Genomic DNA, 27,799 nt, shown 5'->3' with positions numbered 1-27,799 from the left:
AGAGCTTAGGAGCTCTCCCTGCTCCTCCCCTGTTTGCCATCCTTTTCATGAACGCTTTGCCATAGGTTTTCAGGCCATCACATGTTTTTTCCCTTATTCTCTTAAACCACAGCTCTGTGCTGCTTCATCTTTGCCTCAGTAATCCTGTCACTCCCCCCACAAGCAGTGGCTCCATTTCCTGAAGGGCTGTAAATTCTTCCTTAACTTCTTATGGTTTGAGGTTGGAAATACATGTTGCTGCTGATTTTGTGTGTCTGTTTCTACCAAACTGTCTCCCATTGCTCTGCCAAAGAGATTCAGATACATTGGGTAAGACTAGTCTGAGAATGCACAAAGCAGGAGATGTTAAGCTTGACTCCCATTAAATCTCCCACTGCAGCCCTCTGGAATGACACAGTTGCTGATTTGCATCAGGTCCTGAGGTGTCCAGACTTTAGGATACCTGTTGAGCAGCAAGTGTGGCAGAGGTGCCACATCTTGGCTCAGAATTGCATTGGCCACATGTCTGCTATGCTGGGGTTCAAGGCACAGACCTGACAGAGCTCCTGCCTACTCATTAGAGAAAACACTTTGTACAGCTGTGCCAAAGCAAAAGGAAATCTCTAATTTTTGTATTCTGGATCAGCAACCAGTGCTGACGTGCCAACTGGCAGGAGAGCCAAAGATCCAAACTCTTAATTCCCTCAGCGTTAAAACAGATTAGATTGTTATTCTGGTTTGCACATCTGTCAGTCACTGCAGTCATGTTACACGAAAAACAGTCGGTTACAACAGAATCCTGAATATCTTATAAAGTGCTGCTGGCCTTCACGATGCATGTCATTATTGGTGGAGTAGAAAACTATAGGTAATGAAATAATTCTTAATTATTTCTTCATAAATAAACAATTTATAAACTTGTTTGCGTTCTCACCATCTGGGAGCATTCTGTTCTCCATCTGCTTCATGTAATTGTCAATGTAAGGGAAGAATAGGTGATATAATTAACAAGAATAACTGATCCACAATGAAGAACAAAAATGGCACACATCTGTTGAATTATTTCCCTTTTTTTGCCCTTTTATTATTTTTCATGGTATTGGGCTTATTATGTTTTTATTTTATGGCTGCATTCAAGCTGTCAGGCTCTATTGCACAGTTTAGAATTGTTTTTTCTGCTCTAGCTCATAAAAAGACAGAACAGTTGCTGAAGCCCATGAAGTGTTGTATAAATTTAGTTAGTTCAGTGTGATGTTCAAATAGAAAATGGAGGCCAAGGCACTGCAAAGTCAACAGTTTCCAGTGCAAGTGTGGTGGTATTTTTGTGTGTTTGTCTGATTCCATGATGATGGTTATGGTAAAGGCTATGAATAAATGGGCTGAGACCAATTTAAAATAATAATTAAAACAAGAACATGAGAGGAAAATACATCCTTGCTTTTAGATTTATCTTAGAACTTGTTTCATTGCAGTGTATGTTCACAATTACATACTCAAATGACTTGTGAATGTAGGAGCCATCCTGGATGATTCTCTATTCTCTGAGCTTTTTATGTCAACTATAAAATTGCAAGATTCTAAAAGATTATATATTTACCATGTTTTGTAAAAAGAAAAGGAGAAATTGACTATCAGGTAGAACCAGAAAAAAAAATCTGAAACGGTTTTGAACTTGACAATTTTTCTCTTGAGGGGAAGCGTTCTTAAAAAACAAAAATGAAACTGATCTAAAGGAGTGTTTGTACAGAAAACTCCTCCCTAGATGCTGGTGTCCCCTCCAGTAAACTCCTGGGGCTCTACTTTCATTACTCACTCTCTGTGGCTTCTGTTTTCTGGTGTTCAGACCAGTTTGTTACCAGCTGTCTGAACCTAGTGCCCAGACTGAGCACAAGCCTTTACCTTGACCTGTGCAGGCAGAGGAACAGAAAAGACTCAGAACTGATAGTTTGACTGTTAACAACACTTTGCTGTCCAGTCCCAGCCAGTCCACAGTGTACAGCCTGAAAATTTTAGCTCAGTTGTAATTCAAAGGTTATAAAAACAAGGACTTAAAATCAAATTTTAAAACCTGGGGGAGAGGCTGCCGCAGAACAGTCCGTTCTGAGCAAACACAGCTCTTTGCTTCTGACTGCAGCTGCAAACTGCATGGTTTGTCACCTTATATGTCCACAGAAAAATGTCAAGAAGGTAGAGGCACAAGTTCTGTGAAGCACCAGAACCTCTGCTTTGAAGTGTATGCCCATCCTGGGCACTGGCCATTCCCTGTTCTGGTCTGCAGGCACGACCACAGGAACAGCCAGCTCTGCTCCTGGAGGTGCTTCTGGAACAGCAGTGCCTGGAATAACTCAAGGGAAGGGGTCACTGCTATTTTACCCTCTGCCTTGGAGCTAAGCATGTGCTGGCTTGGTAGAATACCTGCAGCAAATAAAGGTTTATTCTGGCAGTTTCAGTTCTATTTATGTGCAGTTGAAGCACTGGAATGTACTGAATATGGCTAAAATATGGAAGGTTTTTCAGGATTTGGGTTTTTTTTCATCATTAGGCCTTTACTAAGATAAAGAGCAAATAAAGCAGAGAGCTTAGGGAGGATGGGCAAGAGAATTCCCTGCATTTTAAATATCAAGGCTCATGTATCAAAGTTAAAACGGCAGAGTTCTTTTGTGTTACAATTTGTGTGTGAGCACTTGGGATTACAAACAAAGGCTTGGTGTGGATAGTTTTCACTTAACCAGGGAAGTAGTATTAATTTTTAAAGCAGTAACTGTTGCTTAAGATGTTCATGTGCTTGAGTAATTAATTTTTAATGCTTTTGTAGTATGTGTATGGATGAAAATGCATTATTTATTGTTCTTCCCCTTGACTGGTGAAGGTGATGGTTTTATGGCACCAGTAGGCACACAAACAGGCGTTCTGAAGTGAGGCTGATAACAAATTTCCTCACTGTAAATGTCAGTGGGGTTCGTGCAATGCTGCCATTACATTTTGTTTGGAAGGCTGAGTGTCACGCTGTTATGGGAGGCACCAGATGGCATCATTAACAGGAATGTTTACCACTTATGTGCATGTGTGAAATTAAAAGTAAGATGACCTATCTTTGTTTTGAAAGCGTGGTGTCAGTGCTGTACAGGTGTTAAAGACGTTTGCAGTAAACTGAAATAGGCACTTCTGCTTACAAACAGGTCAGACTTGGCTTAAAGCTTTTCCAAAGTTGTTTGTTAGATTGATAATTCCAGTTTATAAGGAGGAAACAGATATTTTTGCCACAGAAAAGTAACGTTTACCGTTAAAAAGTGGAGAAGAATGTCTGCTTTCACCAAAACATGATTTGCTGACCCTACAAATCAATCTCCCCTCGTATCCTTGGCTATTATTTGTTACCTCATGTTCATTATTTTCTGTAGGAAATGTTATGATTTTCTATTTTTTCCAAACTTTAATTTTATACCTCTCTTATATTTTCCAGTGAGTTCAGTATATTTGAATTGCTGCCTCTGTTGCCCTGAGTCTGTACATGAAGTGCCCGTGCCTTCTCTTGCTCTGGCTCCACTCTGTTGCTGCTGTGGCTGTGTGCGTGTGTGTGGGCAGCTGCCTCTGCAGGCTGGCTCAGTGAGCCCAGAGACCAGTGCAAGCTGCCCCTTGTCTGCTGCTCCTGTGCTCAGGCCAGGAGTCTCCATAGGGCTCCTTTCCCCAGGGACTGCCAGGCATGCTTCTCTCTCAGAGGGATGTGGAGCTTATGGGTCAGTCCTTGGCCAAAGCCCACGTGTGTATTTGCCACTCTCTTTCCTCCTGCCTTGAGGAATAAGCCATAGACAGGTGACCTGGGAAGCAATGACTGCTGTCAGAGGACTAGAGCCAGCCATGTGCTATACCGCCTTGCCAGCTTGAATGCTTTGATTGAATTCCTATGCCTTCCTGTCCTTCCCTTTCGTCCCAGAAAAACGGGGGAGAACTGAGCTCTCTGAAAGTGGCACCATTCTGAGTTCATTTCTTTGGCCTTTGAAGCAGATCAGCAAGCAATAGTCAGGTCCTTAGGTGAGTGTGAACTGGCCAAGCCTCTCTGGGCTGGGGATCCAAATGTCAGTGCTCAAAGGGAAAAAGAGCATCTTTTTACCATGGTAACAGTGGTTCTGTGAGGAAATTAAATAGATGTTTCTGTGCTCTGCTGTCTTCTGCTGCTGGTTGGAGTTAAGCAGGAAATCCCTGGTCTCATATGGAGCCCTAGGGACTGGCATATGATTGGTTATCAATATAGAGGTGGCTTTTTCCAGAAGCTGAAGGTCAGCATTTATCCACATAGGCATAATAATGGTGTAATAATACTGACTTCATTCATAAAGGCTTTGGGGATCTTGTGGAATAAAATATTCTGTAAAGGCAAGCTGTTACCTGTCCGAGCCACAGTTCCTAAAGAAGGGTTCTTTGACAAAGATGAAACAATTAAGGCTGCAGTCTTCATCACTGTTTCTTTTTCTGTTTTCTTTTACTTCTGTTTCTGGTGTTTGTATAAATCTGTGAATACTTGGAAACAGTTTTTGAAAACATGTTTGCAGAGATTTCTAATGAGGCTTTTTGGAATGTAGCTAGTATTTAGAAAACAATTCCTAATGCAGGCTGAAAAAACATGCATTTTCCAATCAGTTTTGTTCATATCGCCTTGGTAAACATTGATGTTTCTTTTTTTAACTTGTGGTTCAAATGGAGCTTGAAATTAAAATAGCTCTGTTTGCTCACCTTCTTGTTTGCCTGTCACTGTCGCTGAGCTCAGCACTACTCTGCTAACAGGTTTTTTAATTGCTTTCACCACTTCTGATGGTTTTTGCAGTAACGGTTCAGATCACGCGGATCCTCTAGAGCAGTAACTATCACTGGGATTTCTCAGTAACTACTGTTGAAGTAAAACAAAAGCATTGCAGGCAGATGTAGAATCCCACAAGCCAGGGCTGGGAGGGCTACTCCAAGTAGTAGTGAGGCATCAGTGAAGATGCCAAGAACATAACAAACAAAGCTACCCCATGTTTGCCATGCAGTGCCCCGAGCAGCCCTTCTGAATGTGGACCACTGCTAGGTACTTGAACTGCAGCCAACACTTAAGTGTGTTCAGCTGGGCAAAGCCCAAGTCCTCAGGGTCTAATAAAGTCAAGTCTAAGTTTAATGGTCAGAGTTGATGGCCGTAGAGGTCTTTTCCAAATGAAAGGATTCTGTGGTGCTGTAAATTCTGCAGCATTATGGAGCCTTTGCATGAGGAGTCCCAGAGAGGACTGCAGCAGCTCTGACACACCACTGAGTGTTACTAGGTTAGACTTTACAGTGCCCAGTTCAGAGCACAGTGCTGTTTTCTTCCTGTCAGGGCTGAAATACTTGGTCCAAATTTTTGGTTTTATATTTTAGGGTGTTCAATTTCCATGGTTTTGTTTGTTAGAATGAAGCTAATGTTTGCTATAAACCCTGACCTGTTGTAGGACAGTTATTATAAATACATCTAGAAAACCTACAGCTTTCCCAGTTCCAATGTTTAAAAACTAAAAGGAGCCTCAAAATATTCTGGATGTGAGTTTGTACCATCAACATCTAATGTAAAGTCATGGGTAAATGTACCATGAATCCATTCCCAAGGCATGTGCAAAGCAAACAGGAAAGCTGGACATGAAGCTCTATGTGATTGGAAAGTGCAAAGGAAATAATGTGTTTGCTGAAACCTAATCAATATTTCATGACTCTTTTTCCATTGGTTGCTTGGGGTAGAAGGATGTGTGAATTCTGGATGCATAGATTAATCCTGCTCTGGCCCGTGTTGTGTTGTGAAATTGTAAGTGAAAGCCATGGTTCCATGCAGGATGTGTGTTGTCAGTGTCTGGGGGCTGCAGCTGCGTTTTAATGAGGTCCAGTTTGAAGGCTCAGAGTGATGGCACTGGCTGTCTATGTGCAGGAATAGCCCCATGGGCTGATGCCAAAGGGCCACCACTGCCCGTGGCCACCCCTGCCAGCTCCTCTGTCCCTCTGCACCCAGACAGGAGCAGCATGGCGGGTAGGGGTGCCAATACCCCAAATAATCATTTGATAACCAAAGAAAATCCTCCTTTCTACATATGCCTTTTCTACCAATGGCAATTAATGCTTTTTACCTTGCATTAGTTAATGATTACTGGTTTATTTAATAGATTGGATACAAAACAAACACGTTCGTTTGCTATTGACCTATCAATTATGATGTTTGATTACACCTCTGGGGAACACAGGTAGCCATTTGTCCTGACATTCTGCTAAAATAGGTGGTATTATGGGACCAGTCCACCTAATTCCTCACTCCCTGGGGCCGTTTAGTGTACTTAGCTGTAGAAAGGTGATTTCTGGAGCATGACAGCTGTTGGTGCTGGGGCCATTGTGTGGGGAACAAAACAGGTTATATTCTGCTCATAGGCTGCCTTTGTGTCACTGATACAGGAGCCGTTTCGTAAATTAGACAGCTCTTACCAGGGAAATTGTATTCCTGCTTTCATTGTAGCAGTGCATTAAAATAAACCACCACCACAGCAGTAGAAGGAGATGTTTGAGCTTGGCATTGCCTTGAGGCCTGTTGGGTTTATGCTGTTTGCTGCTGGCATTCCTGCCTATTTGCATTGATTAGGTACATTACAAGTAGTTTCTTTTCATGATTTTTACCATTTTATTAATTTATTAAGAGCTGCATTTCAGCACAAATATCACTTAGTCATTTTTCCTCCAGAAGGAGGAAAACTCTTGCTTTTCTAAGAAGTTGCAAGTCTGTGTGTGCAGCAAAACCCAGCCTGTCAGAATTGCTGTCTGCCAATCCCAGGAATGTGAATTCTGAGGTGAGGGCGCAGAGTCCTCCACGCCTGATTGTGGGAGAGCACCACACATGTCAGCATTGGCAGAACAGCAACTCCTGTAGCTGGGGCATAACCATTTAGTGTGCTATAAGAAACACAGTCTGAGTTTGATTTCAAGTCATGGGGAATGTCTGTAATACTTGGCACTGGTTCTTCTCATTTCCTAAAATCTCTTCTAAAGATGTATACTTCCAGGGAAATATAAAGGGCTTTTTCAGCTTCTGAAATGTGGAATTGTTACAGATGGTAGTCTGTATTACTTAATTTATGATTAAAACCTATTTTGCTGGCAGATCCTTGTGTCAGAAGTGTTCAACCATTTCAAGAGCACTGGCTTTAAATGGGATTATGGAGGTTCTCTGTAGGGACTTGCCTGTGTCCTTTGTAAACCTGGTTTGGAGTAGCAGGGTGGTCCTGTCCCTTGCCCAGGCATTATTCACTGTGGGCCTGTGCTGGCTGCCACACAGTTGACCACCGTTAAGCAGCTACCCTGGGCTGGCATACTTTTTGAGATATCTTCTGGAATTTTCCCAGGGCAGTCCAGTCCCTGAGATTGAATCTGGCTCACCACTGGATGTCGTCATTGCACTGTGGTGAACTGCAGCTCAAAGAACATTTATCTGGCAGTAAAAAATAATGTTGCCTGACCAAAGGTGACATTTAATTTTGTCACATTCTGAATGACTTGCTGTGCAGTCATGCCATAGGGCAGGGAATTGATCCATAATGCTTCCTTAAGGGAACAGGACAGCACTCTAGTGAGTTACACGGTACAGTGGGGCTGTGCTGAAACCTCAGCTGTGGACCTCCATCAGTGCAAAGACATGGCATTACAGATCTCTTGGGGATCTCAGTGTGCTATGTATTTATTGAGAAGGCCCATATAATTACCACAGCTTTTAAAGAAAGTATTCTTCATCTTGTGAGTTAGTCTGTCAAGTATTCCTTATCTTGTGAGTTACTCTGTCAGCTGATATATAGAGAATATATTTCTACTGTACTTCCATAGGAGGAATTTAGAGGACTTAATTTTACTAGTGCTGTCTCCTATTTATAGTAGAGGAAAACCTGTTAGAAGCCTTAGATTTCTTCCTTCCTAAGTGCCACAGCAGGAATTTATAGAAGTGTCTGACAAATAACAAAAGTGGCTCCTTTTTTGTATTGGTCTTCCCAGTGCATTTATGAACCTGCAGTTACCCACTCTGTGAAATGGGAATATAGGCAACCCAGAGCAGTAGGAAAAATGCAAAGTGTGTTGTACCGTGAGATGGAAAGTATTTCCTTGTCTTTCATCAGAAATTTGAAAGCTAAATATAGTCAAGGTGAAAAGAAAAAACAACCTGTCAAATGCAATAATATCTCTTGTCTCTTAGCTGCATATTTGTTTTGAGAATCTCTGTTAGGTAGCGAGACCTAGACACATGGAAAAAAACCCGCATGGAGTTTATTCCCCTAGCCAGAATGTGCATGAAGTGGTGTGAAAGCTGAAATTAATAACTGCCAATGTGGCAGTAAGATTTGTGATTGGAGTATTAGTCCCAGTGGCATTGAGCTACTCTTTTACTTGTGTGGCAACCTGGCTTTCCAGGTAGCTGCTCCTGTACTGTAGTTAAGAAAAGAGAGGGATAATTTTGGAAAGGGAGTTTTCAATTAAACACACAACCACTCAAAACGTAAGTTCCTAATTAATTTACAAGTAAAACCATTTCCATAAATAAACCAGCAAGAGTAAAAACTGCTCTAGGAGGTATAAAAATGGCCTTAGCAGTATGTAAATACAAGTTCTTGAGGTGTTTGATAAATGCAGTGAGTGATAGCAGAGGCAGTGTTTTGTCTTCTCCTGCAAGGATTATAGAGCATCTTGCTCAGGCGAAGCCAGACCATTCAGCTCTTGTAATTTTCTGTGACCTATTAAACATGCACATATTCCACATATTTTAGTACCACTTATCTGGTGCCATGCACAGAAAAATGGTATTAGTCATGTCAGTGAGCCATAAGAAGCTTTGTGTGAATGCAAGGTAATGCATCACTGAGAGTTTAGTCATTCCTAGCAGGCTTTGACTATTTTTTTAATGCATTTCTATGTCTTACATATTTTTTAACAGCTGAAATATTCTTTGAACCACACAAATCGAAAGCTGGTGCTGGAATCAAAAGTGTGTATCAACACTAGAATTGTGGTGGTTGGTGCATCTGATGTTGGAATCTCCTTTCTGGAAACGCTGATTTTTTGGTAAGTTTTAAATTTTATTTCCTTCGCCGAAAAGGATGTGTTCCCTTTTGTATGAGGGGGGTTGTTTCTTGCTTTTAAAGCCTTCCTTGAGTTGGCCTCAATGTACTGGGTGTTAAATGTCTGAGCATGTATGGATGGAGAGATGGGTGCTGGCATCCTGGATGCCTTGGGACTCACAGGATTCTAAGCAACTCCCGGTTGCATGTGGATCCTTGAGGCGAAGACATGCTGAAAATGTGTGTTGAAAACACCTAAAGTCGCTTTGGCCATTGTTATTAAACCTCAGTCTTATGAGGGGACGTGGAGTCAATGGCCCTTGGCACGTGCTCCCAAGCAGTATTGGCCTTTAAAGCTGGCTGTCCCTGGTGGGATCCCAAACCTGTCTGAATCTCCCTTTCCCTAAGTCTAAGGCAGGGAAACCTGTGGATGAATTCTGCTATTTAACAGTCTTCCCAACACGAGGACAGGGTGCTCTCTCTGATGTCTCACTGTTGTACTCCCCAGGGGCTTACTGGGCAATAATCCTTTGATGCAGAGTTTAATCACACATACTAGAAAGACTTGCAGAAATGAATATAAAATTCAAAACCTGAACATGATTCTTACAAGATCCAACAAGAACTGAGAGAGTTGTCTGGTGCTTTTATGGGGGGGGCGGAGAATTGAAAATTCTGCCTTTTTTTCTTTTTTCAGTTAAGCCAGGAGTTTGTATTTCTACGGCAACTATTGATAACATCACAAATGATATTTTCAATTCATCAGGAGAGGAATAAGTTTAAGTGCTTTATAGATGTTGTACTGCTGGAGCAGTGTAGAAGAAGATTTCTGCTTCTTGCCCTTCTCTTAGTTTTTGACTTCCTGTAAAGCATCCCATGTCAGAATAGTTTCCCTTCATCCTCTTGCTCTCAGCACCTTTTAGGCTTTCAGTTCCACCCCAAATTCAGTTAAACCTGTCCTTTAGAGCTTCTAACCCATTTCTTGTTGCTCATCCTGTGCCGTTTGTTGCTGTCATTTCGTTATAAAGCACTGTGGGGAAGCCAAAGTGTTTGTGCTCCAGGTGTGGCAGCTGAGTCTGTCTATAGTGAGCAGGCCTTTGCAGGTGCTGCCTTCGGATCTCCCTCAGCCGAGCCTTTGCAGCCAGGGCTTGAATTTGAACCAAACTCCAACTACCAGAGTTGCTGCAGGACACATGCTCCTTGACCTTGTCTTGGCACCTGGCCTCAGACATGGGGTGCTGCTTGCAGAACCACAGAGCCAGCACTTAGTGCAGTGTCGCAAATTTTATATTAATAGAGGTATAAATTTGCAAAAGATTAGGTTTTAATTTTCACATCAGCAGCAAATAGCCTCCTGATCAGTGTGAAGGCCTTTTAAAACAATTTAATTTAATTTACTCATAATTTTCTAATATTCCCTGCAAAGGTTACATGCACTAAAAATAGCTGGACTGAATCAATTTGTGAGCCCTAATCCTTAAAAAGAGGAAGTCGTTTTCTCATCATTATTCTTCATACTTAATTATTTTACATTGCCAGTCGCCATGGAAACACATAAATGTAATTCACTTACTGATGTGGCAATTATTGGAACTCGATCTTGCAAGTGTTTTCAACTTCTTTGAGACTGAAGAGATCCATTTTTCATTAAGCAGAGAAACGACCCTGAGAATGAGCTGCCCCATGGCAGGATGCTGCCCGCTGCCATGGGCAGCACATCCCGGGCCACAGTGCCACGGAGCAGCCATGGCACCACTACTCACACACCCGAACTCCAAAGGAGCTTTAGACTTTTCCATGCTGCTTGGGCAGCATGTGCAGGTGTATGTTTTCAGCTGTAGAGCTGCTTTTCTTGAGGATGCACAGGGATTTTTTGGTTTTTTGCCAGAGGGCCAGGTAACCGGTGGAGGCAGCAGTGCTGCAGTAGCAGGGGGACAGACCCATTGCCTGGCCAGCTGTTAGTGTGACAGGGGCTCTGGGGGTGCAAGTGTGACAGTGGGTGGGTTCTTGGTTGGTTGGTTTTGGTTTTTTTTTTTCTTCATTCCTTTGCTAGTTTAAAAGGGATGGGCAGGGCAACAGGGTTAGACCAAAAGGACATAGGATTACAAACTCCAGTGTTTCCACTTAGTCCCAGTGCCTGGTTCCTGGAGCAGAATGCAAACCCAGGCAGCAGGGATGGAAGTTTGGCTTAAGGATCATGGAGCTTGCTTCCAGCAGTGTCTCGTCGCTGGTTCCAGTGCAGGGAACCCATGGGCTTTTATCCACCTCTTTGTATATAGCTGTGGAAATGACTGTTGTCTTTGATTATAGGGAAAACCGGTTTTAATCCATGGTCTTGAAAAACTCCTTAATCCAAACCCTGATGTAAACAATGACTTCTTCTCTGAGGACGTTGGAATGTACATAACATGCTACATCAGATAGCCATAAATGAATGGTACCTAAAATCACAATATTTAATGTGAAATTGTTAAGAAATCTATTTCCTTTTCCCTGTGGGTGTGTGAAAATAATTATTGCATTTAAGAACCAGATGGAATTAAGTATGTTTTTGTCAAAGGCCTGAATTTTTTTTCTCAAAGTGGAATTGGAATCCAGCACAGCAAGCCTGAGTTTTTTACTGCAAGACGGTGTCTCCTGCTGGGAGGAGCTCAGGGTACCCAGGATCAGCTCTGAGGTGGTGAGGTTTGAGCAGGGTTCCTGTCAGAGCTGGTTATCTGGCAGCACTGGGGCACAAAATACCCTGCACATCTGGCCTGTTTGGCTGTAGTTAGCTTGATAATGCTTGATCGTTAATTAGGCTTTTTATCTTTGCATTTGTCTGGGAACATCTGAAGCCTTCCATGTTGTCTGTCACTAATTAGTTGACTAATTAAATAGTTAGTGCTTACTTTCTGATCACAGAGCTAACATGCAATGAATGGGTTAGTGATGCCCCCTGTTTTGTCCTATCTGTCTTTGCCACATGAGCTGACACACATGTGCTTCCTTCCGCCTTCCCTTCAGAGGCAAGGTGAGCCCAGGCCATGTGCTCAGTGTCACCGGGCCGTATCCCTAAGTCATTGTTGCCTTCCATCACTTCTGGTGAGCAGAGCTCAAGTTTGACAGAGATAAATCAGATGGGTCAGAGCTGGCCTTGTCACGCAGTGGGCATCACAATGAACACTAGCAGTGACTGACACAAGACTTAAACTGGGGAGAGGATGTGGGTCAGGGTCAGTCTTTCCAGCAACCTCTGCCAGAAAATGAGACTCAATTAGCATCAATATGGGCTTATTTTATAGTTACAGTCTTGCTTTTGAGACTGTCTGCAGTTTTAAATAAGATTATTTCAACTTGAAATCCTTGCCCTTAGAACGTATGCAAACACTTCTCTGAGTCCAAACTGTTCTTTCACATTTGAAATTTGTACGTATTTGTAAATTTTTTTTTTCTTGTTACTATTTATATTTGAATACTCCTAACTTCTTGGTGAGTGGTAAAGCTGATCTTGGAAATAGTAGTTTTCTTATAAAAAGCCTGCTGAAAGTTGGAATGAGTCACAAGGGTTTTTATAGAATGCTGGGCTGCATCCATCATCTCCTGGTGACTCAGCAGGACATCCACAGCTCTGAGCCTGGTAACCTGGTACCTCTGATTGATCCACTTCAGAACAAATACAGCAGCATTCCAAGTGCAGGCGCTGCACCGAGGTTCTCTAGCTCTCTGCTAAAGCTATGGAGGAGATGTCACCACTTTCTCTTCTGTTCATTGGTTTGAAGTTTGTTCCCAGAGCTGTGGAGAAGGTGCAGGGCTGAGCTCTCCAGAGCAGTCTCCAGGCTGCCTGAGGGTTGGCTTGGAAGCACAGCAGACTGGGCAGGCTGCTGCAGTGGAGAGAGCGTGATCCTTCCCACTAGTGATTAGCGTGGATTTGATTCCTGTTTGCGCGTGTGTGTACTCGGAGGGCCAGAGTGAGGGTGCTGGGATGTGGAGGTCAATAATTGAAAGATGCATGTTTGGGATCAGGAGTTTTGGCCCAGCTGACTTCTCTGCCAACTGTGTCCCTGTCCTTCCTGGGCTGCCAGCCTTATGTTGTGAGGACCTGGCACTGTGGGGGTGCCTCAGAATGTGCAATTTTGATGAGTTTTGTGTTCTCCTGCTGGCAAGAGGAGAACATGTGGTTAAATGTCAACCCTTCCAGGTTTAAGGGCTGTCTGCCTGGTGGCATCTGGGAACATTTCAAGGGTGACCACTCTGAAGGCAGCATTGCCAGATTTGCACCAGGCCACATCATGAAGTCAGAATACTTATCTTCTCTGCAATAGTTTGGAAAACTGGAGTCTAGTATACAGCCATACAAACCCCACCACCTTAGTTTTAAACAATAATTGGCCAATAATATTGAAAATGTCCTGTTAGCAAGCTGGAATCTGCACTGTGTGTTACCGAAGCACTCGCACAGCAGTGGGCAAAGCGATGAAGTTTCTACCACGCTTTAGTTTTACTGCACAATTTATGGTACCTTTGTTTGTGGGAAATGGTATTGATGTCTCTTAGCTGTGGTTTGGAATCTGCAAGGTGATTAAACAGTGAGAGACTGTAACTACCAATGCTATTATCAGATATCTCTCATTTTCTATCTAGAAAAAAAAGTTCCATTTTTAAAGAAAATTAAATGCTGGAACACTTATGGAATGGAAATCGTAATTTTAGGAAGGAAGCACTCTCGCTGCAGCAGTGGTTGGATAATGTTTTGATTAGGTCAGACTCAAAGCTAAGATTTGGGATGGCAGGGCTGCCCTTGTGAATGCTGTAGCTGTGGAAGGATATGGATGGGTCTGATTTAGTTTTGTGTTTTGAGTGGGCAAGGAAAAGAGCTCTTCAGTTTTCCCTGCCCTGTTTCAGAATAATTCATAGAGTAGGAACTTTGCCATGTTGGTTTTAGTAACCTAGATTGTGAAAATGCTGTAAATCCTATGTGGATGCTCTAGTTTTTGTAAGCAAAGCCAGTTTCTGGGAAGTGAGAGGTGACTGGAAGGGATAAAAGCAGTGAAGCCACAGGAGGGGGTCGAGGTGTTTCAGAGTAATGAGCTATAAGGTGGATGGGAGTTAAAAAGAAGAAACTGGAAAAAGACATGTTTGGTAATGTTCAGTGAGAAATCAAGATTATAGGCTGATGTAAAGCCAACTAAAAAACTAGGAATTAGTAAAGGAATTGGAAGGCAACAGAGTCAGAGCTGCTGGTGTTTTTAATTGTATTGTCTAGGAAAAGGATCAGCACAGAGGACGAGAAACAAGCAATATAACTACAGTAAAATAACCACAGAGAAGGAACTCTAAGACTAACCACTTGAAGGGGGAAGAGTGAGAGGAGTAGACCTAGCAGGAGAATCCAAATTTAACTGGAGAGGAACAGCTTCTAAGACAGGTTGCCCTGGGTTTGGCTGGGATAGAGTTAATTTGCTTTCTAGTAGCCATGTTTGGATTGAGTATGAGAATAATGTTGATAACTTGCTGATGTAATTGTTACTAAGTAGTGAACCATCAAGTTCAAAGTTTGGTGAAAGACCCAGCTATCAGTGGTGGAGAGAGAAGCATTCCCAAGCATCCTTGAAGGGTATTAGTCAAAATGTAAAGGAAATGTTCTTTAGCTCTCTAATGGATTCTTGCCAAGATGTCAAAAATAGTCACAGTGGTGGCTTTCATGGCCTGGGCTTAGTGGTTGCTCTTCTTAGGATGACAGCATCTGATAAAATTACCAATAAACCTGGCAGGAAGTTTCTGAAAAAAAAACCCAAAAAACCAAAGCACTCTTTCATGAAAATAGAAGTTTTTGAAGGGACCCTGTTGTTTTAATACCAGGAGGAAGCAACTGGGGCATGATGAAATATTTTGCTGAGAGAGGAAGAGTTGTCATGCGCCAGGTTGTGTGGAAAGCCCCTTCTTGACCCTTGCATTGACAAGTGTCCCAGTGAGCACTATGCTGTTATCCCTTCTTTTGCTGAGCAAATTCAGTCACAATCTTAACACTTTTTCCTAAGGTCAATCCAAGGGAGAACTGGCTAGTATTTGTTTACTGGTAATTGAAGAGGGATATCTTGGAAAAGGACATCTGTTGGTCAGCAGTGAATCTGGAATCCTGCTCTGGGGGCTGTGATTGATGCCCTCAGAGTAGGTTCTTGAGAAGAGGTGCTTTTGGTAGGTGTTGATACAAACAACAAACCCTTCTGCTGCTGCTGCAGCTAAGTAGGGCTGTCTGGGGAGGCAGAGGCAGCAGAGGGAAAGGAAAATGCTGGGGCTGGCAAAGGAATTCAGTGTAGAGACAACATGGGAAGACATTGCTTGGGGAGGGGCTCAAGCAAGGCTGTAGTACTGAGTAGCACGTTTATCCTAGAGGGACAACTTGAGTGAGCGGGTTTTCTTTCTATTTATTCATATGGACAACCTATGTTAAGCTGGGCACTTCCAGCTGGAGTTTGGTGTGGAGCTGGGAAATCTGTTAGAATACCTTTTCTTTTTGGAGAAGTGTCTTCTCCAAGTCACATCCTGACTGCAGTGTTCTTGAAATGTTTCCTTAAAAAAAAAAAGTCCTGCTTTAGATAAATTGTTACATTTGTGGGGAAAAGGAGAACTGTCTCCATCTGCCTTGTACAGTGGGAGTGACACCTGGACATGCTGAGCTCCTGTGCTGTGACCACAGGTTATGGCCTGTTGGGACTCTTATCATCATCTCTGTTTCTGGGCTCCTTCCTCGCTGCAAAAAAATTTATTGTTCATTTTTTGTTTCAGGACAGAGATTTTTCTGATTTCAGAGATTTGTTAATGAAAGACTTTATCACATCTCACTTTTCAGTGTTTAGTGCTGCAATCAGATTTTTTTAACCATTTTCAGAATGATCTCCAGCTGCTATTTTTATAAGGGCTCTGCTGCAGTGAAGCTGAGGATCCAGTGTCATTAGGACTTTATTTTTGGATAGGTTATAATTTCAGATATTATTGTTTAAAGATTATGTACACAGGAGAACAGTTCACATAGCTACCAACTTTAGAAGGCAGATAAAGCATTATCTTCTGTCATTTCTTTATTTTAATTTTTATTGAAAACTGGGAAAATAATCTTAAAAATGTAAGGTTTCAAATAAATTGAAATCACGGGTTCATGGAGACTACTTTGCTGCACTTTATTTTTTGTAACAAAAATGGTTTGACTTGTTCTGATAATGAGGGATTAAATGAAAGCAAGTGATTAAATTATTTGCTCAGGCAGTTTCCACCATCTAAGCTTCCATCATTATGCCACACACAGAAGGAAAAAAAAACCAGATAGACATCAGGCAAAAAAATCCAGCAAAATTAGCAAGGAATATTCTAACAGATTCACAAACACCAGGATATATGTAAAAACTATACTAAAACTTTTCTGTGTATCCTTTTGATTATGCTCAGTAGATTGGTAACCCTGTGTTATTTTGAGAACAAGGGTGTTCTGGATTCTTTTTGTAGCTGTCCTCTAGAGATGTGCACTGAAACCTAACACCTTTTACTTATTTACCTAGATACTCTAATCTCTCCCTGCTTTACCAGTATCTTCGAGCTGTTCTTCCCTCTGTATCCACAGCAACGTGAATCCCTGCTGGAATTATTTGCTTCTAAAATGCAGGTGCACTTGCTTAATGTTGCACTAGTTCAGGCTCTTAACTTGAAGACTTTTTCATCAAATGGGAACCTCCACTTTGCCCTGTTTCATTGTTAAACTTATTAGCAGCATCTAAGTCAGTCTCTGTCCTGACACCACTGCCCATGTCCAGGGCCTTGGTTATTCTTCAGTTAAGAGCTTTTAGGCACCAGTAAGGAGTCCAAAGCTGTAGTAAATGAGCCATCCTTTTGTTAGCCTAGAAATAATAAAGCGCAAAATCCCCCACCTGTCACCACATGGTGACTCTGCCAGTGCCAGCAGGAGCTGCAGCTCCCCTCTAGTGCTCAGGCTTGTCTTCAAGTGCCTGTGTGTGTGTAAATGTATTTTAAATCCTGGGGTCGCACGTGCCAGCTATGCGTCTGGAGCCAGGCCTTTGGAACACAACATAAAACATTTGTTACTTATTTAACGATTCTGATAATTTGCACAAATACCGCCAGCCAGTGCTTAAACACTGACCAAATTCTGAACTTAGCAGCAGCAGGGATTTGTCTCTGTGTGTGGAAATGGGGCCGTTATTTGCGGGGAGCCGTGCGGCTCCGCAGAGCCAGAGTGCAGCACAGGCATCAGCCCCAGCAGCTCTGGAGCTCTGCCCCTGAGCGACCCTGCCCTTGGGGAGCTGCCAGCCACCACGCTTTGTGCCTGCCTTTTTTTCATTGTAAAGGGGAAATCAAAGATGCGACTCGTCTCATCTCATTTCATCTAAGAAGATGCTAATCAACATTTTGATGCCTACAAGATGAATGAGTGGGAAACATGAATTAATATGGGGATACCATGGGAGCGCTGAGGTAGAAGTAAATCATTAGTTAGTAAATCGTACTGACTGAGAGGTCTGATTGAAGCCTCCCACTCGGTGAGGAAGAAGGGAACAAATACCATATGACTGGGGAAATCCTGGATGCCAGCGTGTGGACTCGAGAGAGGTAGAGCATCTGCAGAGGAAAATGGTATGTGACCAGATTAATAAAGTGCATCATTGTGCAGTCATGCAAAAGAGGCACATTAATAGTGCCTAGAAGTTTGATTATGCCATTTTTCTGATGCTGGCTCACAAGGTTTCCATCCTAAATGTTAACAATATTTAAATGTAATGTTACTGTAGTTCCTGTTGGTAAGAGACCATGCAGCACATATAGACGACTTCAGCTCTACATTGAAATGAAATTTCCTTGCTATGAGGTTGGGAGGATGTGTAGGGTGTTTATGTAATTAAACCCATGTAAATAAATGCCAAGGAGCTGTGCTCTGTCGGTGTGTGAAGTTCCTGTAGTTGTTGTTCGCACCCCACGAGAGATGTTCCTGGTGTGCAGATGGTATCACTCTTACACTGCCTTCAGCTTTGTGGATCAGGCTCACTCTCATTTACATGAAGACCATTTTGTATCACTCAGCATAAGGTGGCCATAAATGAAAAGCAAATTCTATTTACATCCACCTTTGCAGAGTGACCTTAATTTAAATGAGAATCAGGCCCATAATCTGTATAAATATATGCACTCTGTTACATTAAGGTTATTTATTACTTTGTGTTTGGCCTGAGTATGCATGGAGATTTACCACAGATAATCCATAATCCAGAATTAAACTATTAATATGCATTTTGAGAGGGGCAGCCATAACCTTGAAATTCCTTGGTTTAAGTATGACCTTTAACTTTGTTTGAATATATTTTTTAAATGTATGAATAACAAATTAACATTGGTTGATAAAAAACATTCTGATTCCTTTGTACCATTTGCATCAGTCCATCCTTAACTTAGAGAAAGCCTTGAAGATTAGAAGGCTTAATCACTCATCATATTTACTTGTTTTCAAATGTCAGATCACATTTAGTTCAACATACTGTCAGTCTTGTCCCCCTCCTCGCCCCGGCATTACTGAAACTGTGGTGGAAATTGTTCTTCTCTTTGTATCCAGAAACACCTGCACCTGGGCAGTGTGAAACACTTTGACCCTCTGTAAAGGAATTGCTTTCTATATCCTCCTGAACATGGAATTCTGAGCTAAACTGTTCCTTTGATGTGCCCTTCGAATTTCTTTCAATTGGGGCTGTTTGTTTTTCTTTCCACAGGCCGCATCTGAAATTTAACAACCTGACCTTGATTTCCATTCATGGCCTTCCAGGAAAAGACCCACAGAGCTCCAAGTATAGAAGATTTTTAATTAACAGGTTTGACTTCATGTCTAAACACTTCCATAGCTCCTGCAGAAAACATAACACACTGCAATTCTTGTGAACTTGTCCTGAATTTTAGATACATCCGTAGAGAGCCCTAAAATACTCCAGTCTGTCTATCCAGCATGCACTCACCTACAAGAGGAGTTGGATAGAATTATGAGTAGGATAATAGTGCCAAAGCAGTAACTTCAGGAGAGCAATCCACTGTGTTATACCTGGACAGTGGGCCCTGCTTTCTGAGGCTTTTTAAATTGTTTAAATCTCCAGGCTGAAGACAAATGACACAAGATGGCTGCTTGCTTTTTAAATCTTTTTTGGTTTTTAGTTTCCATGAGTTTTGTTCTAAATAATGCTGAACCCAAGAATGTACAAGAATTAATATTGGTAATGTGACAGGGACTGACTTTGGGCAGCGTGTGGGGGGGATGCAGAGCCCACCAGTGCTGGTGGGGATTTTGCTGGGTACGGGGGGAATTGTTGCTGTTGATCAGTTTGGCAGAACTGTTCTGCATCAGTTCTGCTGCTCGTGGGCTGTGAGTGCCAGTCCCTGGGCTATGGCAGTCTGTCCCCATTCTCAGCCACAGCACTGCCCCAGACCAGGGCTGTGTAGGGCTGTGAAGGGAAATGGTGGAAGAGCCTTGTCTAGAGACTGTCAAACACTTTTCAGGCTTCCTTGTTTGCCAATAAATATAATAGCTTCCATTTAGTCAGATAAAATCTTAACCTCCTTAAAGTTCATAGTACATAATTCTCATTTAAATACAGTATTTTTGGGTTTTATTTTGGACTAAATCATCGCTGTGGACTTGAACATGATTGTTTTGAACATTGAGAAGCATAGAATTAAAATAGATCAGTTATTCTGAATACTTGGGGAGTGAACTTGTACTAAGTTATTTAGATTTGGCATGTGATTCTTTGGAGGCTTTACATTGTATTTTACCAAATCTTTTCCTCTGTGAGCTGCAGTGCACTAAAGGGCTGGTTCTTTAAATGACTTTAAAACGAGCTCCATGTCTGCTTGCTGAACCTTACAAACGGAATCTCTACAAAGATGTGAAAATAATGTAGTGGGAACCTGTTTAAAACCATCTGATCTCATTTAGAATTTTGCCCTGACAAGACATTTTGGAAAAGTAGTTGCCTTTATTACTTTTTGTACTGTAGAAAGAGGTGTGTTCAAGTGCAAATCTAGCAAATGAAGGAATTATATTCTCACATAAATGCACATAGTCTCTTCCCTAAGTTCACTGTAGAAAAGAGTTTTACTAAGCATCATTCCTGACAGAAAGTTGCCGTTCAGAACCACCTCAACAGATTTAGCTGTTAAAATCTGAAAGCAGATTAAGAGTGAAAATTGAACTCTGCAGGGTATGATTTCTAAAAGCATCCCTGTGATTTTGGAGTGTCAGTCTCCTGGGAGCTGTGCACCTCAATTATAGAGGTGCTTTTGAAAACTTTCCTCTGTCCTTAATGTCCATTTTATTTACAGATTTCTGTATTACTACAGTTCAGAATTGTCAGTGGTTTTCTTTCCTTATTTTTTTTCCTCTGGTATCTGTGAGTACAGAGGATGCAGAGCATCACAAAAAGCCTGGCAATTCAATCCTAAATTTCCCCAGGTTTTGAAATCAACTGTATTTGATCCTGTGGCATCCTGAATGCCAGTTTTGGGAGTTTGGTAGCAATGATTAACATGGAACCAGGAGCTCTGTGTTGGGATGTGTGTCCTGGTATTAATGGCAAAGCAGCAGCTGTCAGTGCTGGTCTCTGCCTGCACTCTCTGCTGCAGTTGCTGGTGCCACAGAAAAGCATCAAATGCTTAACCATGAGTCCAACCCCTTCTGTTGAATACTTTGAGGCTTGTGGGAGAAAGTGGAATATTTTTCATCACTAAATATACATAGAAAGTGAAGTTTGCAGGCCTCTAAATGGCCGTGTATTTTCTGTGGTGACTTGAGCTGACAGCCTGGGTGAAGCCCAGGGTCTCTGTACTGGCCATTCCCCTCCTGAGGCCCTGGCAGGGGTGAGACTCAGCGTCTTTCATATAGATTGTTCATAGTGTTTCTTCTTGCAGTGCTGCTCTGGTCTCACAAACCAGATACCTGTGTGACACCAGCCATTCTTTTTTTTTTGCATGTTTTAAACCTGTTGCGTTCTTTTTCACTAGGTACTGTGGGTTTATTGCTCTACAAAGCTATGAATGGATTTGTCCAGTTCTACTGAAAGAACCTAACTGAACGGGCTCCTCCTGGTGCAGGTTTTCAGTATTGGGGAGGGATGGAGTTGAGCCCAGCTGGATCTGCACAGTGGCCAGCAACCTCTTGTGCATTTCCGTGGTGGGCCATTGCCAGGCTCAGTGGCATTCGGGGGTCATGATGAACCTAGTTGGGAATGTTCTTCTCATGTTTTATAGTGATGGGTCTGTTGAACATCTGTATGGAAGTATTTTATCTTCAGGAATCTTTGTCTTTGCTGAAGGCTATTATTAAGCAGAGAGTGTGGAACAAATGCAGTAATCAGTAAGTGTCTTGGTATTTACTTGGTTGGACATCCTTGGTGGGAGCACACTCCGAGCCTTTAGAAATAATTGTAATTTTCATTGCTGACGAATTAAAAGAGGTTTTGTTCCATTTGGATTTTGCTTTAAAATTGGCTTTTTAAAGTAGCAGCTTCCAGATCTTTTATACTTCTCTCATGCATAGGGATATCCAATGCTTTTTGTTTGGAACAGGCTGTAACGCCCCTAAAACATGGAGTGTTTTGTCTTGAGACTGTCAAAGCCAACATGCGATTTTTAGGGTACTGATAGGGAATTCACACTGTCAGAGCATGTTGCTTGTGATGTGTGCTTCATTCACACCTAAACATCCTGGAGTGCACCACTCAGGACCAGTTTAGTGTGCTTTCAATATTTTTCATTCTTGCATTGTGGAAAAGTTCTTTTGGAAAAGGGTCACCAATAGGAGACTTGAGATCTCTACATTTTACTTCTAGCTCTGACAACCATTTTCCTTGCTTTCTATTTATTTTTAAACTTTTTGGACTAATACTTTGGAATACAGATGCTAAAATGGTAGCGTGTATTCCCTGCGTTTGTGTCTCACCTTAGCTATGACTGGTGACATTGGAAGGAAAGGAAGGAAAGTTGAGGAAAAGCTCAGTTAAGAACTAAAGAAGTCTTGTCTTGGAGAAATAATTGTACTGTTGAGTTATTTTCTTTGCAGGTTCAAAAGCTTCTACCTTGCATCAGCCTGCAAAGGAAAACCGGAGTAAAGCATAGATTTCTGATTTTGTTCTTAAATTACATGATTGTAAGGCCCAATGCTGGAAGACCTTGTTTGGGTTCAGTAGAAAGCTGTCAATTTGTAACTGAGTATTTCCTAATACCTAACCTTTTACCATAGACTGCAGTAAACTCACAGCAAGGGAGCAGGTGGAACCACTGGGGGCCTGGGCTGAGCTCACCAGATGTCTAATTAATGCCTGCTGTCAGCTGCTGAAATGTCACTTACAGATATTTTTTCTTTGCAGCCACTGTTTTAATGACGAAGATTATGCACAGATGTCACTTTGTTCCTGGGTTAATGTTGTGGTTGGTAAAATGACGGGCATAAACCGCAGTGCCAAATACGTTGTTGTTTCCAAGGAGAAGAAAGTGCCATACGACTACCTGGTTTTGTGCACAGGACAGAGCTACCAGGTGAGCTGTGTGCAGAGTGAACCAGCAGAGTATTCCCAGGGTTTCTACAGTGAGTGGTGTTCCTGAGATTAGGCAGAGCAGCCTTAGCAAGGGTAGCACCAGCAGCTTGCAGCCCTGTAGTGCAGCAGGTTGTAGGGCTGTGTCAGTGCTGCTGCTGAAGCTGGAGGAGAGGAGGGTCGGACAGAGTCCCACCAGCAGTTTACTGCTCAGGGTTGGGCAGGAGGCAAAGCTGCTGGTGTTTTTGCCAGCATAACCATTAAACCTGCTAAGGAGCAGGCTCAAATGACATGTGGTCCCAGCCAAAGGAGACTTAACTCCAGCTGGTCTAACACCATTTGACCTAGTTTTGGAAACTGAGAGAATTCCTTATCAAATTAAATTAATTGCTCATCTCACGTGATGACCATGCCTAGGCACGTCCATGGTGCTGCTTGGTGTTGTAGCACACAGCTGAGTTTCCAGTGAGATTTTAGCTGCACATAAGATGTGGAATCAAGTTGAGCTCCAGCCCCACAGGGTCAGCTTCCTCTCAGACTCCCTGGGCAGGGTGGCTTCTGGCTCCTGTCTCCCCATGAGGCCATCAGGCCCCGTAACCAAACGGGCAGCTTGGTACAGCCCCTTTGTTGCAGGGCTTTGCTTTACCTGGGTGGTTTGGGGTAGGAGTTATGAGCAAGGCATTTTGCCTTTAAAATCAGGAGATGGATGTGAGCAATGTCTGCAGCTTTGCAGTGCTGTACCACGTCCCAGAGTGGTGTCTGGCCACCTGTGTGCAGCAGGCTGTGTGGTCTGTGATCCTTCTCAGAGCAGAGGCACACTTAAACAGCAGCCCATGGGCACTGCTCAGTAGGGATGAAACAAAAGCTGAAGTGTGGGCTGGAAAAGTGCTCCTAGGAAAATGAGTTTGGAGGTAACTCTGACTCGCAAAATAATTTATGGCAAGTAACTACAGTGGGGGAGAAAGCTACAGATAGCAAGAGAAAAGGCAGGTTTTATCTGCCTTTGATAAGAAATTCCATCATTATCATCTATTCTCACTTTCAAGCTATACAAAAGGATAAGAAGAAATTAGTGGCTTCTGCTTTATTATACAGAGCTCTAGTCCATCCTTTTTGTAAGTTGCTTCTTCTTTGGTAAGCAGTCAAATTAGTGCTTAGTAAAACATTGTGTTATGATTTAGAGATTTACTTGTTGAGTAAGATCTTTTGGTGTCATGCCTGGTTTTATATGACCCAGCAGTATTTCAGTTGATCTGGCTGGCAGTGAGAACAGGGTTCAGGACATAGCTCAGTGGTGCTGAGGAAGTCAAGAGACAAGATTCCCTTTTTGTTTTGTACAGCTCAGACTGAGTTTGTTATTGTAAAGCAGCATTACACAGTGAACACCTTACTGAATCTTCACATTTGAGCTTTCAGGCAGGTTTTGATCCCTTTCTTTGGGACACAATCTGTCATTGTAGAAGGTTGATTTTTGCTGACAAAAGGTGGAGGCAGAGCTGTTAAAAGTGATCTGTTATGCAGAGAGCTTCTGAGATCCCCCACTGTGTGTTGGGACGTTTCTGCTGTTTGCTGTGCAGTCCCTGGCGTTGCCCCATGCACTTGCATTGGCAGCACTGTTTGAAGTGGTCACCCACATCCCACGGGAAATAGGGAACACCTGCACACATGTACACTCAGATCAATGGGATCCATGTTCCCCGTGGCCATGGGTGTGTTTGCTAATGCTGTGACAAAGAGTTGGGATGTGCCAGAACTGCAGCCCTTGGGTAGCCAAAGTGAGAGCGTTATTGTGTTTTAACATCTCCAAGGTCTGTGCCATATCCATTCACGGACTCATTTCTTCAGGCCTTGGCTCCCATGGGAGCAGATATCAGTGAAGTCACGAGTCAGTGGCCACAGAGATACATGGAGAAAGTGCCTTCCAATCACTTCACTCTCAATGATGCCCAGGACTGCTTGGAGGCAGCACTCTGGCTGGAGGAAAACCTCATCAGCTCCAGAGGTAAGGAGCTTCATTAGCACACGCACTTACAGAAATGTTTCCTAGGCTTATTATTTCCTTTATTCCCTGGTATAATTGGCGCCTGATGAATTCTACCAGTCTTTCATCTGCTGTGCTTTGTTTTCCAGATTAATTTAGAATTTTTTGTTATTTTTGATACCCAGCATACTTAGCTGAGAAAGAAAGGTTTGAGATAGATTAATTATCTGCAGTTATTATAGAAAACCAAATGAGTCCCAAATGCAAATCTGTCTGGAGTCATTAATTCACCAGTGAAATAATAATTTAATTAGTGGATGTGGTTTTCTACTGTATAGAAAAATATCTAGATTTGTGGCATAACACAAAGAAAATAAGCCTAAATTAGGAAGTGTCTGTCAGCATTGTATTCAGTTGCATCAGTGGCAGATTTTCACATAGAGCTGCAAGTCCCTGGTACTTTTTAACCCTTAAAATCAGACATTTATGCCGATGTGCACCATCCCTGTATTTCCTCAGCTTTGTTGTGGGTGCTCTGTTTGTATGTTCACTAGTTCATCCACTGTATGTGTGCTATGGAAAATACCTGGGACCATCCAGGTTTCTGAGTCAACTTTGAACTAGAAAATCAGGGACCAAAGACTCAGTGAGTTCATGAAATGTCAGTTCCTGCTGGCTCTGAGTCAGGACAGTTCAGAGCAGGAAAGCTGTCTTTGTGGGGAATTCCTGTTGGCAGAGTGCAAGAGCAGGACTTTTCTGAAGATGTGTTTTACCTGCTTTGTTTGTGGAGTGTAATGAGAATTGGCAGTGTTTTGGTGTGGTGCAAGGTTCACACCTGCTTGGCAGTCCTTTAGGGAAGTTCTAAAAACGTTGGGGATTCCTTTATCATCCTCCAGGTCTTGCTGTGATCAGCACAGGGGTTCATACACATGGCAGTGTTTCTCGGCCAGCTTCCTGGCCTCTGGAGCAGTCCAGCTCCACCTGTCCTCCTCCAGCTGGTACCAGCCCTGCCCACATAGTCCAGCTGGTACAGCAGCTGACTTTGCATAGACAGATGAGGGTGTTAGCTTTCCCTGTTTGCTGCTGCTAGTCCTTCATGTAACTCCCTGTGTGCCCAGTGCTGGAATGTGCTCCGGTGCCCCTGCGCAGGGTTCTGCCCGGGAGCAGCCGCTGGCTGGGATGCACAGTGCCAGGAGGATCAGTCACTCTGCAGCAAATGGCACAATCATGTTGTCTCACCTGCCTTGGCATGAGTGCACCTGCTCCAGCAGCAGTGCTGAAGTCATGGGATGTTCATCTTCACTTTGTTATTGCTGCTGGCCTTGGCTGCAAGGTGGAGCTGCATCTCTTAATGAGGCCCTGGCCTGGCTTCATGCGTAGAGAAGGTAAATTCACACCACCAATGAGGTTGGTCTGGAGGCACTTTTGGAGATATGGTCTAGGAGAGATGTGACACCTTCCCCTTTCCCCCTGCTCTGGCTTCAGTTCCCTCTCCTTGCTCTTCCCATCACATTCTTTGCTGCTGTGCAGTGCCCAGCTGGAGAGGTCTTCCTCCATTGACCTCAGTTTCTCTTATTCTTCACCCTGCTTCTTCCAGCTGTATTTCTTACAAACATTGTTCCTTCCTTCAGTCTTGACAGTTGTGCCAGGGCTCTGGGAGGGCTTTCTGCTGCTGAGGGCCTGGGAGCAGGGCAATCACTGGCCCCACAGCCACCATGGTGGCTTACTGATGAAACCCAGCCACCTAATGCATGGAGCTTATTACAGCTGTAATTTGGACTAATTGAAATTCATCACTTATTAGTTCTGCACTTTCCATGAAAATAAAAGTAGGATGGAAGTAAAGGAACAAAACTGCTTTAATGGCCCAAAATAAAGCAATTTTTTTTTCTCTTCACCTAAGCATAGTTTACTGCCTTATTAAAAGTGTGTTTGTAGGAATACTCTTGCATTAAAATTCCAGTGCATGAATCACCAACTGGAGCCACTAATGCTTTAGCTCATACTGGGTTTCTGCTTTAGCTTTTGCAAACTGCAAAGATTCAGGTCACATTAGGGTCACCGAAATCTTGTGCTTCTTACTTGTGGAAAATTAATGAGTCTGCTCTGCAGCAGGACACTGACATTCAGGTAATAAACAATAAAACTTCTGTAATGATCTTTATTTATGGCTGTTTTTTCTGTAGAAGGTAATTATGTTTACTCACAGATACATACATTTTCATGTAGTTAAATAATAAAAACATCCTGAGGACCTGCTCTCTGTTCAGTGGACATAATTTCAGTCCATAATGAATATCTGCAGTTCGTAGACTACTAGCACTGTCATCTAAAAAGCCACTAATACTGTAGTAAGCAGAAGCAGTAAATTGTTGATTTACAAGAGGTCAATAAAGGAGCATTGCTTTTCCTGATCTAATGCAGTTGTATTTAATATTACTATATAAACCAGAATTTTAATTTTCTTTGAGAAATGTAGGACTCTCATCTGATCTTATCCATCCCAAATGCCAGTGTCTAATGCAGGAACTGAGCTTCTCTCTGAGAGGGCTGTGCTGCCCAAGGGTGAAGGGTCTCAGCCCAGCCTTGCCCTGCAGTCAGAATGGAGCTTTTCTTGGCTGTGCCTCAGGGAAGCCCTCCTCATCCTCCTTTTCCAGCCACAGCATCCTCTTCACTCCTTATACGTTTCACTCCCTGCATGTTGAAAACACATAAATGTAGCATGGGTCTGTTCAGCACCTGCACACCACATCCTGGCCTGCACTGTCAGCACGTGGCATTAATGAAAATGAGTATAGCAAAGCTGGTCTTTACCCATGGGTTCTGCTGGGCTGCTTCTTGCATTACACCCTGCTGTAGCAGGGAAAAAATAGTCAGGCTTACATCTGTCTTCTCTTTTGGCACTCTCCTGAGGCCAGTGTAGCTGCAGACAGGTGTCCTGGCAGGCACAAGGTATGGGATAGATTCTTCTGGCTTGGGAAGTCAGGCCAGTGATGGACGCACTGGAGCATTCCTGTATTCTATATGATATTTATGGAAGTAGTAAGATCTTGTTCTTATGTTTTCAAATAGATACATTTGTAGGTAAAATGGTTCTGTCCCTCGGGTCATTGCTGTGAACAGTAGAAACATGTTTTCTGTCATTGGTGTGCATTGTACTCATGGGGCAAGTCTCTTCTCTGGCAGCTATGAAGGGAGATGTT

General features: G+C 42.8%; 1 protein-coding gene across 7 annotated transcripts in view; it reads left to right on the top strand.

Annotated features, from left to right (window-relative positions):
* CFAP61 (cilia and flagella associated protein 61) overlaps nucleotides 1–27,799 on the top strand; it is a 93,609-nt gene that overhangs the window by 31,695 nt on the left and 34,115 nt on the right. For 6 of the 7 annotated variants that reach the window (XR_010997813.1, XR_010997812.1, XM_068186283.1 and 3 more), the window contains 4 exons: nucleotides 8,936–9,063; nucleotides 18,809–18,907; nucleotides 22,451–22,619; nucleotides 24,461–24,617. Coding sequence is in view for 5 of the 7 variants with exons in the window: in XM_068186283.1 (XP_068042384.1) it covers nucleotides 8,936–9,063; nucleotides 18,809–18,907; nucleotides 22,451–22,619; nucleotides 24,461–24,617 (553 nt within the window). In the remaining 2 variants the exon portion in view is untranslated. The remainder of the gene's footprint in view (nucleotides 1–8,935; nucleotides 9,064–18,808; nucleotides 18,908–22,450; nucleotides 22,620–24,460; nucleotides 24,618–27,799) is intronic. The other variant, XM_068186284.1, reaches the window with a different exon arrangement.

Source organism: Anomalospiza imberbis, chromosome 3, assembly GCF_031753505.1.
Source record: "Anomalospiza imberbis isolate Cuckoo-Finch-1a 21T00152 chromosome 3, ASM3175350v1, whole genome shotgun sequence".
Classification (NCBI taxonomy): domain Eukaryota; kingdom Metazoa; phylum Chordata; class Aves; order Passeriformes; family Viduidae; genus Anomalospiza; species Anomalospiza imberbis.
This window is presented reverse-complemented; position numbering and strand designations above follow the sequence as displayed.